The sequence below is a fragment of the Centropristis striata genome, chromosome 11 (genome assembly GCF_030273125.1).
Source record: "Centropristis striata isolate RG_2023a ecotype Rhode Island chromosome 11, C.striata_1.0, whole genome shotgun sequence".
NCBI lineage: Eukaryota > Metazoa > Chordata > Actinopteri > Perciformes > Serranidae > Centropristis > Centropristis striata.
In genome coordinates, this window is record NC_081527.1 from 32,365,173 (window position 1) to 32,384,235 (window position 19,063).

The window sequence follows — 19,063 nt, forward strand, 5'->3', positions numbered from 1 at the left end:
CACCCCTAATAATGCTTCTCTGATTGTAATGTGCATGTTGTCATTACAGAATACCCCTGGAGGTTTCCCAAACATATGACGAGCTCCAATGTGGTCAAGTGGCTCTATATTCCAGATTTCAACACCCAACCCAATCCATTGTTCCTCATCTGTATGTTTTTTTCTCATTTTGCAGTAATGTAACAGTAACTTTACTGTACTGTCATTGTCATTATTAGGAAGCTTTATTGTCATTGTACATGATACAATGAAATCTGGGGCACCAGAACAAAACAGACAGCTTTAAACATTTAGTGCTTCCATAATACACATATCATTCACACAGTACCCATGGTTTTAAAAAGAAGTAAAATATACATATAGTTTAACAAGCTGCTTAACAAATTTATTCGACTACCAGTTTGTGCCTCAGATGTCCTATGTTAACAGCATTAGTAATAACCAAAATCATTTTTATGTTTCTGTAATGGTTAATACAGCAGTAAGTAGAATCTCTTTAACCCAAATTATATTTTTAATGCTAGAATATAATTTTTGTTAATTTTTTCCATTCATTTTCAGATTTGCTGTTTTACAAAAAACTGTAAAAAATAGTAAAGCACATCATTATTTCTTTATTTACATTCCTGAACAGAAAAACGAGTTTTAGCGATTGAATGTTCTGTTTGATTAATTTCTGTCAGTTTGTTATTTGCCAAATAAATAAGAGTAAAATTTCTGTTTAAAACAAGCTTTTGAAAGATTTCTAAGATATTTATGTTTTCTTCTTTTTATGACAGGTGGTCTAATAAATGTGTTAAACACTGTATGTTTCTGTTCAAATTTAGACTGTGGCAGTGCAAGTAGTGTAGATAGACTGTATTTGGGTTTAGATACTTATTACTCAGGAATTGTTTTGGTTTGTAGCATAAGTTAGATCTGTCCTCTCTTCTCTTCTTTTCCAGATGACTTCATGGTGCTGCTGTGTGCCTCCATGCAGAGGCAGGTCTTTGAGGATGAGAACAAGGCGGCGGTCCGCCTCATGGCTGGAGACAACGTGGAGATCTGCAGAGACCTGGACGCAGCCTCTTTCAGCGTCCACAACCCCGTCCCCGACTTCATCCACTGCAGGTACGGCAGCTTATACTGATGCTGTGCTACATTTACACAAGTTTCTTTTTATTCCAATCAGGACAACAAGAATACAAAAGTGTATACAGCATATGGCACTGGATGTGAGATTTTACAGTATTGTTTTCGTTTTGGTGACAGTGGAGCTCAAATGAACTGGCAGTAACAGGGAGGACAACAAGATACAGAAATGGGAAGGAAGTGAAGTAGCCGGGTTAATTGATGCCTAATGATGTTAAACTGTTTATATTTGTATCATATATGGATTACATCCCACAGTATGGAGCAGCAGTTTGAATATTAGCATGAAGTGTAACGTGTTTATGCAGAGTTAAAACTTTGTTTCATTCCATCATTACCTTTAAAGCATTTCCATTGTTGTAATTCAGTCCTAACAATGCAGAAGTGCCTATGGTTTAGTACACTTGCATGAAGTTGTAATGTAGTGTAACACATTTTTTATTATTATTTTTGTTATTTCTATTTTATTTATAATGTAAGTTTCACAATGCACAAACAATATCCAAACATACAAACTTTATATATACACACACATTTGGGGCTTTTTCACCGCAGTTAAGTTATCAAATAGAGCTTTAATTTATCTTGCTGGAGCGGGCTGTTACAGATGCAGGTTAGAGTAAATTTAGAAACGTTTAAAAAGAGAGTATCATTCTCCTCAATTTCAGCAAAAACCACTGAGGTTCAGTTGAGTGAGACTTGCCTCTCCAGCTCAGTATAAAAACTGTTGTTGCACTTGGCTGCTAACTGTGTAACTGTAGAAATCTTAAGTGGAGTGGTGCTGAATAAGAACTCGCTCAGCAAATCGCTTCTCCCAGATAAATAAAGGTGAGACGGATGACAGTAGCTCATGTCAGTAGCTTAGTGAGAGATGTTATTTAATACCCACTGTATGCATAATTCAGAATTTTGGCTGTTGTCCTATATTTGAATTTAGAAGCTTGATACTGACTTTGCACATTGAAAAAAAAGAGGGAAGAGAGGGGTTTTGAGAGGCGGTGAAGTAGAGAGCGAGTTAGAAAGACAGCGAGAGCATCCTGACCTGTCCACAGTCATTGATTATGTGCTCTTCACATTCCACTGTTTTGATGCGCAAAGTGGACAAGTCTTTTATTAACGCACTCTGTGTCCATCAACAAGCCCTAGTAGAGAGAAAGAGAGCGGTACAGCCCGTCTGTCCACGCCACAGCAGCTCTGCACTTATTCCATCGTTTCCCTCCAGGATCGAATTACGGATACGGGGTGGGGGAGAAATCCATAATCCACAAAAACACTCTGTCCGTCACTGTGCGACTCAGACGCTTTTGCCCTGTACTCTAACTCAATAAATAGCTTTTAAGTATGGATAAGGTATTTTCTCCCCCTGATGAAGAAGGACACTCACTCAGCTATTCCGGCCCATCAACGCGTCGTCCGATCCAAACCCACTTCATCAGAGCTGCTTCCTAAACTGTGCAGCTGTTGTTGTGGTCCCATGTTTTCCCCAGGTCCATCCAATTAATGCACGTTGCTTCCTATGTTTTCACGCCACACATCATGTTAAAGGCCTCTCAGGTGACAACACAGGATCCACACACATGCTTTTAACATGTTAGACACACTCGGGTCATGCAGAAGTGTACATGTACCTGTGCTGAGTGACAGGAGTCAGGTTTCAGCTCTGGTTCTCGTTCATTGATCAGACTCTTACCGGTGTCCTGACGCTAAGTGATACACTAAGTGTGATTGATGGGTGGATTAAGCAGAAGAATGAGCTGAAATGTTGTTTTGACTTTTATTATGTGGTAAGCATGCATCCTTATTAGCTCAGCTGGCCGGGGGCCATGCTGTTTACGTCCAGCTTCATGTGACATTGTGCAATCTCAAATCTACGGAAGCCCGGAAAAACATTTTGTTGATCCATTTTCTCAGTCTCACCTAACTTGTTTCGTCTCCTGTGTTTATGGCTAAAGAATAGGTGAAAAAAAAGTTTAGTAAGAATAGAAAGCATCAAAATAAACTTTAATATTGAATGTAAAAAGTACTAATTTTGCAGAATAGCCCCTTTTTAGAATCATATATATCACATTCATTTTTATACTGTGGGGTTTTTCATCTATGATACTGGTTTAAGAAAGTTTTTACAAGGGACTTTTTTCTTCTTCTTTTTTTGTTTGTTGTTGTAATACTAACCCTAACCCTAAAATGCACCACTACCCCCATGTTCTCCCAAGATTAAAAGCATTAATACACTATATGGACAAAAGTATTCGGACGCCTGGCCATTATACCAACAGGGACTGTAATGACATTGTATTCAAATACATAAACTTTATTATGGAGTTGGTCCCCCTTTTGCACCTATAACAGCTTCCACTCTTCTTGGAAGACTTTCCACAAGATTCCGGAGTGTTTCTGTGGGAATTTGTGCCCATTCATTCTGTAGAGCATTTCAGAGGTCAGGCACTGATGTTGGATGAGAAGGCCTGGCTCGCCATCTCCATTCCAGTTTATCCCAAAGGTGCTCGGTGGGGTTGAAGTCATGGCTCTGTGCGGGCCAGTCAAGTTCTTCCACACTAAATCATCAAACCATCCGACTGCCTTTATGGACCTTGCTTTGTGCATTGGGGCACAGCCACGTTGGAACAGAAAAGGGCCTTCCCCAAACTGTTGGAACTGCTTCCACAAAGTTGGAAGCATAACATTGTCCCAAATGTCTTGTTTGGAGATAAGGGGCCTCGTACAAACCATGAAAAACAGCCCCAATACCATTATCCCTCCTCCACCAAACCTCACAGTTGGCACAATGCAGTCAGGCAGGTAACGTTCTCCCAGACCGCCAAACCCAGACTCAACCGCCCAAACAGAGAAGCGTGATTCGTCACCTCACAGAACGAGTTCCCACTGCTCCACAGTCCAGAGATGATGTGCTTTACACCACTCCATCTGACCGTTGTCATTGGACTTGGTGTGGACTTGGTTGCATGCAGCTGCTCAGCCATGGAGACCCCTTCCATGAAGCTCCCACCACACAGTTTTTGTGCTCACATTAATGACAGTGGAAGTTTAGAACTCTTCAGCCATGGAATCAGCGTTTGTGACTTTTACACACCATGAGCCTTAGCAGTCGTTGAATCGCTCTGTGATTTTACGTGGTCTTCTGCTTCATGCCTGAGTTGCTGTTGTTACTAAACGCTTCCATTTTTTAATAATATCACTTACAGCTGATCGTGAAATATCTAGCAGAGAGGAAATTTCCCAAACCGTCTTATTGCAGAGGTGGCGTCCTATCACAGCACCACGCTTGAAGTCACTGAGCTCTTCAGAACGACCCATTTTGCATCACAAATGTTTGTAAATGGAGACTGCGTGGCTAGGTGCTTGACTTTATACACCTGTGGCAAGGGGTCTGATCCAAACAACTGAATTCTGTAATTAACAGGTGTGGCCAAATACCTTTGTCCATATAGTGTATTTTATACTTACAGGTGAGTTTTCATTTCTCCATGCACTCTTAACACAAGATTGATGGCTGTTACAAGACGTAACAATAATTTGACATTACTTGCTCACCTTGTGTATATGTACCCTTATGTTTAGATTGCATGGAGAAATATTAAACATTTCCACTTAGAAAGCACTTACTCAGACTGCAAACTGAAGCCAGAGCACTTCTTCAGATACCAAAACATTGTGTTGTTGCCTACAGATTCTGCATTTGAATGCATTCATTCTCATATGCTGATATCTGTTTATAGTGTTTATTGTTAAGGTTATGAGTTCATCAACGGGGTGGAAGAAGCTGTTCAAGTTAGCTGGGAAATCTGGAAATGTCTGATTTCTTTTGGGGAAAAAAATACAGATTTGTTACAGTAACATCTCTGGCAAACATATTTATTTATGCCAGTATTAATACCAGCAATGCAGCTAAATAACATACACAGATATAAATGATTAAATATAATAATAAAATCAGTCAATTTAGTGTTTCCGTGCATGTGGTGTAATTACAGGGCTAGACATTTGAGTAACACTTCCCTTTCTGTTGATTTGGCCTGAATTCAGTTTGATATCAGATCACATCTTCATATTTATATTCACTTTTTTGTGAAAGTAACCTTTCTCTGACATTTGGAGCTGCAGAAGTATCCAAAAACATTTTTGAATTAGACATTTGTTTCACCTCTGTGCACTAGGTCCTACCTGGACATGCTGAAGGTCATCATGTTCAGCTACATGTTCTGGTTTGTCCTCACCATCATCTTCTTTACGGGGACCACGCGCATCAGCGTCTTCTGTATGGGCTACCTGGTGGCGTGCTTCTACTTCCTGCTCTTTGGCGGCGAGTTGTTGCTCAAACCAATTAAAAAGATCCTCCGCTACTGGGACTTTCTGATCGCCTACAACATCTTTGTCATCACCATGAAGAACGTTTTGTCTGTGAGTTGTTTATCTTACATATATCAAGATCAAATCCATAAAATCATAACATATAAGGCAATATTTTTACATTTTAAAACGTCTCTGCATGAATGTAGAAGTAAAACATTGACATTAAGTGCTGTATTATAGGATATACATTCTGAATCAACACTGCCTGTGTGTTTGGTGGAATCTCAGGTGTTAAAAAAATACTTAAAGGGATAGTTATAGTTATATTTTTTGAAGTGGGTTGCATCCATGCTGCATTACTACAGTAGATGGCCCCAGATTGGAGAAGCTGCTAAATGTTCTTCAGACACCTCAATGTTAGTGTAGACTATATTTACAATATTTTCACCACTTTACAGCCCATTCAAACAGGGAACTCTTCAAAACCACCAGACTCCACTGACAAAAAAGTATTTTTCCCAAGCAGAACACAGGAGTTGCTGCTCTATCTCTGCCTCGATCGATGAGTTATTTTGTGTTGTTGTGTGACTTTGTTGAATCCAAACTAACCCTTTAAAACAATAAAGTCAAACGATAACACAAACTAATAGATCGTGGCAGTGATAGACCAGTATTTCTTCTGCAGGGTAACGTTTATGTTTTTGTCAATGTAGTCTGGTGGCTTTGACAAGAGTGTAGATATTGGCTTCAGTTCTCCCACGTCAACCTTAAACAGGGCTGTCTGACGGCAAGGTAAAGTGGTGACAGTATTATAAATACAGTCTACACTTAAACTGATATAGATTTTCATAGGTGAATTAGATACGTTCCACAGCACTACATTACTTAGCTTCCATATCTTGGTGACCAACATCTACTGTAGAGTCAGTAATACAGCGTATATGGATAAGTGCCTCATATAATCCCACTTCAAAAACCAAACTATCCTTTTTAAGGTACAATATATTTTGTATATGTATATAAAATATGTTATTGTATTGAAGTATAAATAAAGTTTGTTCTTGTTCTTAGCTCCTGGCTTGTGGCTACTTCAAGTCTATGGCTGCAAACAGTTGCTGGTTGGTCCAGTTGTTCAGTCTGGCTTGCACCATCCAGGGATACGAATTACATAAAGGTTAGTGGATTCAACATTTCAATTATTTTTGCATCTTATTATTGCCATTAAATTCCACAAGAAGGTCAGATACCCACTTATATTATATTAGGAGCACAAATCTTCATTTTGGCTACAACTGCTCATCACACACAGCATGTCGGTGTTATCCGCCGCTTCAGATTGTGTTTCCTTAAGAATTTAAACTCTTACATTTCCACCTGTCATTAGATCCTAATTGTGACTTGCCAAAAAACGAGGCCGGGATCATCTGGGACAGCATCTGTTTCGCCTTCCTGCTGCTGCAGAGACGAGTATTCATGAGCTACTACTTCCTACACGTGGTTGCTGATATCAGAGCGTCGCAGATCCTCGCGTGCAGGTACGTAGATGAGGCCGGGCCGGCCTGCTGCATAGAGACAGTCCCTCCCTTGGCCAGATTACACACTAGGGAGGGAGTACTATAGTAGTTGGACTCGAAGGGACACGTGACTCGACTCAGACTTGCACTCAGACTTGAACTCTGGTTATGATGACTCGACTCTGACTCGCACTGTGGTAACTGGGACTCAAACACTGGGGACTCGAGACTGACTCTGACTTGAGAATTGGTGACTCGACTACAACACTGGCCCACACACACACACACACACACACACACATCCTTGTACTTCTATCTTTGTGAGGGCCCTCATTGGAATAGTGAGTTCCCTAGCTCCTTACCCTGACCTACACCATCTCAACTAAATGCCCAACCCTAACCCTAACATGAACCTGATTGTAACTTTAACCCTAAAACACAGTCTGAACTCTCAAACTCTTTAAAGAAGTGAGGACCAGGCTAAATGTCCTCACTTCACAAAAATGTGTTCCAGTCCTCATTATATAGGAATTACAAGAACACGAACACACACACACACACACACACACACACACACACACACACACACACACACACACACACACACACTAAAAAAGTTCTGGGTTGAACTCAGAGGTCTGGCTAAACTATCTTAATTCAAATAAACAGATCAAATACTCGGATATTACATTTTGAATTTATTTCTCACGCTGAACAATTTCAACAACTTTATATAATAAAATACATAATTTAAATTGATGAAATGCCGTTAAACTAATCAAGTGCAGACGACAATGAAGCATGAGTTAACATGTGATCGCTATTTTCTAATGTGTCTTCAGTTTCTAAATGTGTAATTGTATTTTATCTATGACTTAATACTAAATCTAGTTTAATATTCCCCGAGTTACCTACAGAATGAGGTATAATCAGTGTTGCCAACTTAGCGACTTTTCAGACCCCTATTTTTCAAAAAAGCGACTCGCAACAAACCTATTGACTTTTTGCTGTTGTTGGAGACTTTTGGAGACTCGTTCTTACTCTTCTCAACGAGCTGCGGGGGCTGCCGGCTGCCCCTCCCTCGCCCCAAAGCACTTACAAGCGGCACAGTCCTCCCGCAGGAGTCTCTCCCAGCTGCAGTCACAGAGCCAGAGGGGATGTTAACCCCTTAGCGTCCAGTCTGCAAATCACACATGTGCGAAGTCGCCGCTGGCTGGTTTACAGTCAGTGTCTCTTTTGGGTCACGAGGCCGGATAAAGGAGGAGGGATGGAATTCTGGCAGTACTCTTGCACTTCTAAACGTATTTAGGGTGTTTTTACTTTTTGTCTTTCCCACAACGTTATTCCTTTCTCCTACAGCGTCCATTACAAGTACATGCACATGGTAAATTATGCAAATTAGGCGATGATGTCATTTAGCGACTTCTAGCGACTTTTTGGACAGCCAATACACTGGGTATAACCCAGACAGGAGAGATATAGTCTGGTCTAGCCCTTCAAATCCATGTCAGTTGATCCTCACTAAAAGTTTGCTAAAAGTTGAACTTTTTTATTTAACATAAACTAAAGAGAAACATGTAAAATGTACTTAAATACCATTGTCATGAACCACATGTTTTAAAAAAAATCAACTTGGCTCCTTTCAGATTTTGAATCAACGAGCCGTTTTTTGTAAATTTGTTTCAAATTCCAAAGGGAGGGCATTAACTTTTGATCATTAAAAAGGTAAAGCAGACTAAAACCTTCACACTCTGACACTTGGGTGTTTCAAACATTTTGTGTTTCAGAGGGGCGGAGCTCTTCCAGGCCACGATAGTGAAGGCGGTGAGAGCCAGACTGGAGGAGGAGCGCAAATCTGTGGAGCAGCTGAAGAGACAGTGAGACTCCAAATATTTAACTCACTCCATGTGGTGAAATGCTGTGATTCTGTGTTTTTCTGTACAATATACAATAACTAGGGGACGTTTTGACATTGATATTAGATGAGGTATTACCCAAGACATAAAATTACCTTTTATATATGACATACAAATTAAAATGCTCTAGTCTTCCTCTGAACTAGTTGAAAGATTTTATTAGAAATAATCCAGAATTAAGATACAAAGAGCACGCGCAAAAAAAATGTGATTTTATATCTTCCTATACGGAAGAGAATTAGGTTCAAGTAGGAGAAAAAAAAAAATTTCACTTGGAGAAAGAAGTTGAAATGTCGAGAATAAAGTCAACTTTTTGAGTTCAGTAAAGTAGACTGCAAGCTACAACCTTGTTTTTTACTCAATGCATCTAAAAATTCACATAAATTACATAAAAGCAGATTTTCCCTAAACAATAGTTGTAGTAGCCTACTACCAAGAACAGCTGATTTATGTGTAGGGTGATCTTAGTTCTACTACATTCCTTTTTTTTGGCCATCTTTGGGCTTTTTTGATGGAGACAGAGGGGAAGACAGGCAGGAAAGGGCTCCGAGTCAGATTCGAACCCGGGCTGCCTGCCAACGAGGACAATGCCTCTATGGTATGCGCTTGAATATTGTGCTGATTGCTCATTTTATGACATAACTTGCAGTCTACCTAACTGTTTGAATAGACGCACAGTTTTTCTAAAACAATGTTCCTGTTTTGGATATCTTTCCAACTTTACCAAACTCAAAAGTTTATTCTCTTATTCCTAAACATTATTCTTGACATTTCAACTCTCAAAAATCTCAAACTGCAGATTGAAAAAAGTGTCCTTTTCCTCTAATTATTTTTTTCTACCTGGCCCTAATCCTCTTCTACTTTCTACACACATTGGAAGACACTTTTCATCACATTTTCAGTATTGGGGAAATTATTATAAGTAATAATTGATCAGGTTTACAGTGCTTAACAAATTTATTAGACCACCAGTTTGTGACACAGCTGTCCTAAATTAACAGCATTAGTAATTACCAAAATCATTTTTATGTTTCTGTATTGGTTAATACAGCAGTATGTAGAAGCTCTTTAACCAAAATGATATTTTTAATGCTAAAATATAATAATAATTATTATTATCCATGAATTTTCAAATGTACTGTTTTACAAAAAATAAAAATAGTAAAGCATGTTATTATTTATTGATTAAGATGTTAAATTATAGTTATTTACTTGCATTCTTGAACAGAAAAAAACCCCCAGTGAGCCAGCTCACATCTGGCTATAAAAAGGTGAATTCAGTTTGTTAATTGACAAATAAATAACAATAACATTTCAGTTTTTAACAAGCTTTTGAAAGGTTTCTAAAATATTTCTCACTTTCATGACAGGTAGTCTAATAAATTTGTTAAGCACTGTATATACGTAGCACTTTTAGAGATACTCAACATTGCTTTAACGAAAAAGCAAGATTCCACCAAACAAAAATGACACTCATCCTCCTGGCCGAGTCTTTACTTTTTCCAGGAAGCCATCAGTCAGTATATCATGCTACATTAAGTCAATGTATTTCCACCACTTACAGTTACTTCAGGAGTTACTCATGAGCTCTGATAATATCCACTCCCCCGCTCTAATGAGCACTCCCCTGCTTCAGAACGTACACTTATTTCCATATGAAGCCTGGAGATGTTTATGGTCGGCCTGTGCAGGCCGTCAGTGATGTTGCTGCGTGTCGATACTTCGTGTCTCTTCACTGCCTCTCTGATCTAATCAGGATGGAGCGCATTAAGGTGAGGCAGCAAAAGTTTAAGAGGGGCAAGGAGAAGATGCTGAGCCTGGCGCAGGAGTCTGGAGAAGGACAGACCCTCGTGCAGCCCGAGGAGGATGATGATGATGGTATGGTGAAGGCTGCCGTGGCCTCTGTCTCTGTGCAGCATGTTAGAAATTTTTGTGTAGAGCTTATTTGTTTGTTAATGCCGAAGTCATTAATATTTGTTGTGAAATGATGCATTAGTGTTTTATCTAAAAGAGTAGGTTAAAGGGAAAATGTGTGATCTTTTATATGGGTGTCCATTCAGTCTTGATGGTTAATGTACTTGATTGAAGCAATAAAACTCTTTGTGACCGAGAAAGCTGAATCCTCCTGCACGTTTAGCTGAGTTGCAGTAATACTTGTGCAGATAATACAATAAAAACATGGAAGCTCCACAGTTTGAACCAGCCTGAATCAAGACAACTCTTTAATTACCACCTTGTCTTTGACATTACAGCTTTTCCCCTTTCACAATAAAAGCCCAGCTTAAATTGTTATAGCATTTTGCAAAGAGGCAACTCAACAAAACAGCATTAGGTAACAATATAACTTACTCAGTGGTCATCTAGCCTTTCAGACCTGCTGGTCTTGGTTCTCTTTGCCAGTTTATCTTCCTGATAAAGGCGTCCAGTGCACCTTTGTCCTAATAAGGAGTAAAACGTAGGCTCTTATTTTATTTTATTTATTTATCTGATGATTGCTGTATTGGCCTGTCAATAATTATAATATCGACTTATCATGCTCAGCAAAAAGTAATCGAGGTCATGTTGGTCGAAATCGCCTGTTGTGTTTACGTGCATGATTATTTACATAAAAATGCCAACAACATTTTAGCCAACAGCAGGGTTTTCCTGACCTTATGTAAGACTTTGGTGCAGTGCCGAAGCCAAATGCACAGTAAGAAAAAAAGCTATGCTGAGACACTTTCTGATCAGGCTGCTTCCATCCTCTCATCTTGTATCCGAGTGTCACACACAATTAAAGTTCAGTACACTTTAAAAAGGTGTGTTATATTATCATATCATTCATGCTGTCATTTATTATCCTTAACCGCTTATCCAAAATCATGTTTGCAGGGAAGTTGAGGACAAGAGGCGGGCTACACCCTGAACAGTCACCGATCTATTACAGAACATCATTATATCAGCAGCATTAAATTGTTTTAAAATGACAATAATTCCCTTTTTTGCAATTATTTGTGGAACAATATGTCATACAACAAAATGCTGATAATGTGACAGGCCTGTTGCTGTACGGCACATGATTACTTTTCAATATAAATGTATCTCATTCTCTGGGACAGTATTTAACAAAAACTGCTCACACAAAAATTCATCACAGCAGAATAATTCTGATTCTGTTGCAGCGGAGAACAATTTGAGCGAAAGCACCACCAGTCTGTGTTTGCTGTCAGCAGCTCAGCTTCTGGAGGGTTCTGTTGGTGTTATCGTACCTGCTGCTCCCACTGCCTCCGCCTCTCTCCGCTGCATTTCTCCAGCCTCATACTTTGGCTCCAATAAATACATCTGAATATCAGAGCCAGCCAAAACACTGCAAAATCCATCTTATCCATTCATGCACTCATGTTTTGGGCTGCCATTCTGCTCTTGGAGACGTAGCTTTGGAAAACAAGAGAAGATAACAAGAACGTTTTTCAGCAGCATCTAGAGTTTCCCAGAAAAATCCAGGCTGAAGTAGCCCAAAGTTCTTCCTTACCTCTAACTAAATCACTGTCACATCCAATTAAGGCACCTGATGCAGGAAGAACAACAGATTTTGCACTTTTCTCGGTCAATATAGCACACACTTGCTCCAATCGACTAAATTTACAATCAACACTGATTGGAGATCCACATAAAAGTTGGCAAATTTCTCTTTTAATCAGATAAAAAAAAGTATGCCTTGAATTCATTTTCTTATGAACTGTTGCCTTGATGTATTTGTGAAATTTTAGGAGCACAGCGAGCGAAAGCCAAGACCAAAAAAAAGCAGTGGTGGAGGCCGTGGGTTGACCATGCTTCCAGTAGGTTGACCCCCCACAAACCCTCTTTTTTCTCTTCCTCCACTCTGATCGGCCCTTGTGTCCTTGACCAGAACGCTGAGGATTCCCATACTGCCTTTGGGCTCTGAAGGCACCAACACACAGTAGCTTTGCTCCGTCCAGACTTCGGTTGTTTTCTGTCTCTATTTAAGGGCCCTTGTTATCTGTAGCCATCGTGTACACTGTGTGGAGAGGCTCTTCAGCTTCAAGATGATATATAAAATGGTGCAGAGCAGGGTTGCCTTAAATAGACACGATGAAGAACGAGAAAATGACTAATGTCTGGAGGTTTGCACTTGACATTGTTTAAAGCGTAATCCTCGGCCTCACCTACAGAGCCCACAGTAGAGAATCACTCTGTTGTAAAACATTTTCATGCAAAGATATGAAGTCGACTCGCCTTTATTCTCAGTACTGGAATAAAGGATGAAGGGTTTGTTCATTCTTTGCCTGCAGACATGATCACCAAACAGGAGAAAAGAAAAAAAACAGCAGGAACAATTGAACCAGTGGTCGAATATTTAAAATCACGACCTTTAACGTCTCTTTGGGCTGAATAGAAAAATCTTTCCGAGTCGATACGGAGGTCGCCTGTTTGGTTTGAATTCATGTCTCAGTTCATACTCCACCCCCACATGACATTTTCAAATTATTTCTCTATTTTATCTCTTTGTCATTTGATGTTTCATCTCCATATCCCAGCATCCTCCCTCACCTCCCGCCCACTGCGGTTCTGTTCAAGGACATAAGTCAGCCTTGTCTATCCCATTGCTTCTAACACTCATCTACTGTAGACAGGAGTCACCTTCTCTGTCGAGCAGCTAAAAGGCAACTGGAATAAGTCTTAAATCGACTCCCTTCATTGTGCTTTGTGCTCATAGTTATATCAGTCATCCTAGCTTATTTTTGATGTGTGTTTTCTGTTTCATCCTTTCACGTCTCTGATGTTTTTAAAGCAACTACAAGGAGTTTTTACGGGTTATGAAACAGTCTCTGTTTAAGACTGATGCCTCTATATAACTACATAAGCAAAGAAATGCATAAGCAAGAAGATTGGTTATTATAGTGATCACTATCCCCTGTCACCGGGTCTAATTTCCCGCAAAATTATAGGAAATAATTTGTACTGGGCCTACATTTTAATTTGTAAATTAGCTGAGGCTATAAATGCTGTGGCGTATGGCTTTGGTTAATGCTACATACCTGCCTCAATACAAATAAACATGAAATGAATAAATATATATTTTCCCAGGCGAGGTTAGATTGTGAGTGGTATGTTAGCCATTAAAATAAAGCAGGAATCGATTTCTCTTCAAATAATTTTGTTTTTGACATAATATTTTGTGGTTGTGGCTGATACTGGTGCATGATCAGCGAAGACACACAGAAAAAAGTTAACAGAAGAACAGAAAAGGGTAAAATAGATAATGATAGAGGGTGGGTGAAGTCAATATATCGTGAGATGTGGTTTCATGTAAATATCTGAATTTACGTTGGTGGCTAAAAACCAAGTTTAGTTAGTTTCACCAATCGTCATATTACAGTTATTAATCTTGCATGAACACAAAAAGAAACATTAACATCTTGCAAACAGCTACAGTGTTTATTTTTAGTATTTTAAGTTGCATTTTACTTTCACAAAACAAATGCACGTGCAGCTAGACCAAGATCTCTACAACACAAGGCGGTTGAACTCATAGAAATGCAACCGCTTTTCTCCACAGGGGGCGCCAAAACCAACACAATTGAAATGAAAGTTCCTTATAGTTGCTTTAAACGTGACTTTATCATGACTTACTGTAGACTCAGCTAAATGTTTAATATGTTGGGAATTACATAGTATTTAATGGTAAGTGGTTTGTTTTTCCCTTCAGTGATGGAACTATCTCTGAACTGCACTTTAACATTGTTTATAAAAGACGATGAATGCCTTCAACCTCTGTTTTGACTGAATGTAATTACACTTCGCCCTCTGCCTCTTCAGTGGTTAGAAGTGGAGACTATTACTTGTTTGAAACTGACAGTGAGGAGGAAGAGGAGGAGGAGGAGAAAAAGGAGGAGGAACAGCCAAAGAAGTCGGCGTTTCAGGTGCAACTTTTCACAGATTCTTTGAATTATATTGCTATTTTTTTACAACTCACTAATGATTTTGAATACTAACAATGAGGAGAATTCATGTGTTTTCCCCTGTTCAGTATCTTGGAGTGCTCTCTTATTCTCTGCCTCCTCACACAGTTAACCTTTGATGTTTCTAATAATATGAAATTATTTTCTACTAATCCTCTTCCACTCTGTTGTCTCTCTGTAGCGAGCTATTGGGAAGTTTGTCTCTGCTGTTCTGGCTTTGCCCAAGTCTCTCATTAAGCTGCCTAGAACTATTCTGCAGTATGTAATGAAGGCAGGCAAGGTACTCACCACAACTAACTGACTAACACAGCTGCTTTCTGTACCAACATCTGTCAGTCACAAAGTCACTGCCTTTCCAGCTCATGTTTGGTGTTCTGCCTCAGCAGAAATAATCAAACATTAAACAGATTCACAGTGAGACATGAGTTTATCCATATTGCAAGTAAACACAAATTTGGCATAAATAATCAAAAATAAACTGGAAAGGAAATGCTTTGACCTTTGCTCTTTTGCATGTAAATAATTGTCTTGAAGTCGGTTGTATGAACTGGAGTTTTATTTTGAAATGATGTTGGTTATGTTTGGTGTTTCCTGTCTGGTTTGATGTTTTAATTTGGTCTACTGCTGCTGAACAGTATTTGCAGTTAATATTTGCAGTTAATCTCATAGTTAATCTCTGATTTTTGTGTTACAGAGGTGATTCTGCACGTTTTAGTGCATTAAAAAGTGTTAATTCTTTACAATACTTCCATCTATATTCCTGTTCATGCTCTAAATTTTAAGATTACTCCATATGCAAAAGATCACCAAGAATATTAGTTTATCTTTGCTGTTTTATTCTGTTTTACTGAACTTTTGAATTAAAAAGCTTTCTTGTGGTGCGTTCAAGGAAGCTGTGTAAGTGTCTGCTGCTCAGAAGTATTAATTTCATGATCTACATATTAAAAATATGTTGCAGAAAGTTAAGATATTGTTTCCAAAATGATCTCTAGCAATATAAAGATTTTTAAATTGCAAAACCACGTCAAATTGGTGTTTATTTCTTTTTGCTATTGTTACTTGTGCATTATTGACCTCAGTGCCTCCTCTTTTTAGCAGCCTTTCATCCATACTAAACTCCTCCGTCTCTGTTCTGCAGTTTCTTTATCACGCCTGGATCACAGACCCTAAAGCCGCCCTGAGGGCCCGAGGCAAAGAGAAACGCAAGTTTTGGAAAAAATACACCAAAGTAATAAGAAAGAAAAAAAGCAAGAAAAGTAGTAAGTGGCTTTTTTTAAAGATGCATTAAACTCACATGAAACAACGGATTTCACATTTATTCGAACGTAAATAACGGCGTCTTCACTGTTCTTCTGCAGGTCATGTGACCATCGAGGTTGGTGAGCTCTCAGACGCAGAAAAAGGAGATGAGAACAAGAAGGCTGAAGGTCCAGGTTGGTTTCTTCTTAACCATTGTTTTCATGGTGACTTGATTTTGTGCTTTTACAGAAAAACTCTTTTAACCTCCTTAAAAGAGTTACTTGAATTCTTCAAAACTTGATTTTTCAAATTGAAGTAAATGGGGGCTATTCTATATTCTATATGAAAACATCTGTTCACACAACTCATGCAGTATAATCCAAGTATTTATTTATATGTTTACTACCTTCATACAGTGTTGTTTTCTGTTGTTTGTTTATATATATATATATATATGTGTGTGTGTGTGTGTGTAAAAGATCACTGACTTAGTTATTATCCGCAGAGATGAAATTCATTTCTATTTTCCCTGTTTTTGACTCAATTTGTTTTGAGTTTTGCCTGTTTTTCCCCGTTTATATCATTGGTGGTCTTTTTTCTCCAGGCAGATCGGTAGAATAAAGATTATATTGTTTTTGAAGTTTGATAATGTCAGTTTGCACTATTTCCCCATGTTACAAATCAATTGTTTCTTACAGCTATTACATATAAATATCAAAAATGTAAATCCTTTAATCAGATATGTTACTCACTGTGCAATATAAATACTTTTCTTGTTGTAATACTGCAATTTCCAGCTGTCTATATTGTATATGTTGTTCCTAATTTTGCTTGTTTCTGTTTTTTATATACACATTTTGCTGCTGTTACACTGAAAATGTCCCCGTTGTAGGACTAACAAAGGAATATCTTATATATATTAATGTGATCGTTTTGTGTCATGTCAGACAACGTCATCAAGCGAGTGTTCAACATCATAAAGTTCACCTGGGTGCTGTTCCAGACGACGGTGGACAGCTTCACCAAATGGATGAATGACATGTGCAGAGAGTACATCGACATCTCCACGGTGCTGCGAATAGAGCGCTGCATGCTCACCAGAGAGGTCAAAAAGGTATGTTTCTATTAAAGACTGTATAAGAAATGGACGTAGTGACTGTGACGTCACCCGTTGGTTTGTGGACTGCCCGTTGGAAGCCTCGAGTTCAGCGTTACACTTTTCGCCGTCTTGTGTCGCCATCTTGTTTCCGATACGGGGAACAGACCATTGCTGTGTTCCAATACCCATACTTACCGTACTCACTGTACTTAGCTTGAGTACGCAGGGTGTTCCGATTCCGATCGCGGTGAAAAGAAGTGTACCTAAAGGACCCGGATGTTGTACTCATAACGGTCAAAACGCTGAGTGTGGAACGATGTACACTATACGCACTCAACGGCTGCCATCTTGTCTACGTAGCGGAAGAGGCGGAGCCAGTCAGAGCCGCTCAGCTCGAAAAAAATGTTTGTAATGGCGGCCGACGACGCCGGCGCATTTTCCACATTTGCTGCGTTAATGGAGCCATATTGCCGGATTGTAGAAGTAAAGATTAAACAACACAAAGGATATTTTTTTCGCCGTTTAAAGCCGGAAGTTTTTCGCGGGTGACGAGCCGCGGCGGCCGTCGCGAGCGTCATTTCCGGTAAGTGCATCACGGAGTATTAGATTTGGAACAACACTCACCTGCTGAAATCTGTGTACCTTGTGAGTGCGGATAGTGTACTGCATTTAAGTGTACTCATGGAAGTATGGGTATTGGAACACAGCACATATCTGGACTGTGGAAGAGCGCGAGGGATCTGATCACTGACTACAGCCTCTCTACACCTCAACCTGACTGAGAGAAGCTGCTGCTAATTCATGTTAGCATTAACTGGGATGTTAGTTTTGGCTAGCAAAAAAACAAAAAAAAATGTATGTTCCGAAAACTAAACAGCGACTCCTTGGATTCTATTATTGAGTCTATTAGTCCAACCAAACGCTGAACAAGACATTTTTAATGAACAAAACGTTCAAATAAACTGTCATTGTGAAGTGAAAATATAGTGTGAAAGGGTCAAAGTTAAAAGACCAAACCGGTTTTGACACGTTGCCGTGTATATGCATTGTGTTGCTTCTCTCCTGATGACGGCTCGCCTTGTTAGTGACCTGTCAATCAAAGGTAGCCACGCCCCAAATCATACGATTCTTTATCTTCTATTTTCTTCTAAATTGGGCCATTATTAGAACTATTGACATCAAATTGTCTTGAAGAAGATGTTTTACTTGCGATTGAGACCATAGTGTTGTCCTAAAAAATGTTTCTGAGGTGATAAATCAAGTGAGAAGTTTTCTCATTTTGCATCGAAATGGATGGACGGAAATGTTTTTGCAGCCAAGTTTAGCGCCCCCTGCTGGAATTTTCAGTAGAATGCAGCTTAAGGCACTTCCTGGTTTGCCTCCAAGCTCAGACCCGGAGGTTGCCGCCTGTTTTTTTTACAGGAATGTATCTCTATTTACTCTATCTCTATTAACTTCAGGACTTTTTCATCAGAAAACCAGTGACTGACTAAGTCCTCTCCTCCCACCAGGGCAATGTGCCGTCCAGAGAGAGCATCCATGTCTACTATCAGAAGGCCATGAGGCTCAACATGTCCAGGCAGGCCAGCATGGATCCGCTCAGTGAGGACGAGTCGGCCTCAGGCTCCAGCAGGCGAAGAAGGCGAGCACGCTACCCGATGGAGAGCCAGGACTCCACAGCCTCCAGAGACAGCTGCTCCAGGTACACAGAGCCTCAGCAATGAGACACGGGAGATCAAGTGTGTCCCCATCCTGAAATATTTGTGTGGGAAAACAATAGATTTTAGCTTCATAACATCTACCTTCCTGATCTTTCGGCCTCCTTTTAGTTAGTAAGTTTAAAAAACTAACCTTTCACTTCACAGGAATGAGACATAAAGTGTTTTTTAG

General features: G+C 39.4%; 1 protein-coding gene across 1 annotated transcript in view; it reads left to right on the forward strand.

Annotated features, from left to right (window-relative positions):
- Nucleotides 1–19,063, forward strand: part of LOC131980442 (piezo-type mechanosensitive ion channel component 2) — a 108,898-nt gene that overhangs the window by 70,293 nt on the left and 19,542 nt on the right. Inside the window, exons 23-36 of the mRNA XM_059344684.1 lie at nucleotides 50–151; nucleotides 945–1,110; nucleotides 5,307–5,550; nucleotides 6,514–6,616; nucleotides 6,827–6,977; nucleotides 8,744–8,833; nucleotides 10,629–10,750; nucleotides 12,622–12,690; nucleotides 14,693–14,796; nucleotides 15,017–15,115; nucleotides 15,974–16,094; nucleotides 16,194–16,268; nucleotides 17,022–17,188; nucleotides 18,685–18,875. Of these exons, the coding sequence (XP_059200667.1) occupies nucleotides 50–151; nucleotides 945–1,110; nucleotides 5,307–5,550; nucleotides 6,514–6,616; nucleotides 6,827–6,977; nucleotides 8,744–8,833; nucleotides 10,629–10,750; nucleotides 12,622–12,690; nucleotides 14,693–14,796; nucleotides 15,017–15,115; nucleotides 15,974–16,094; nucleotides 16,194–16,268; nucleotides 17,022–17,188; nucleotides 18,685–18,875 (1,804 nt within the window). The remainder of the gene's footprint in view (nucleotides 1–49; nucleotides 152–944; nucleotides 1,111–5,306; nucleotides 5,551–6,513; nucleotides 6,617–6,826; nucleotides 6,978–8,743; nucleotides 8,834–10,628; nucleotides 10,751–12,621; nucleotides 12,691–14,692; nucleotides 14,797–15,016; nucleotides 15,116–15,973; nucleotides 16,095–16,193; nucleotides 16,269–17,021; nucleotides 17,189–18,684; nucleotides 18,876–19,063) is intronic.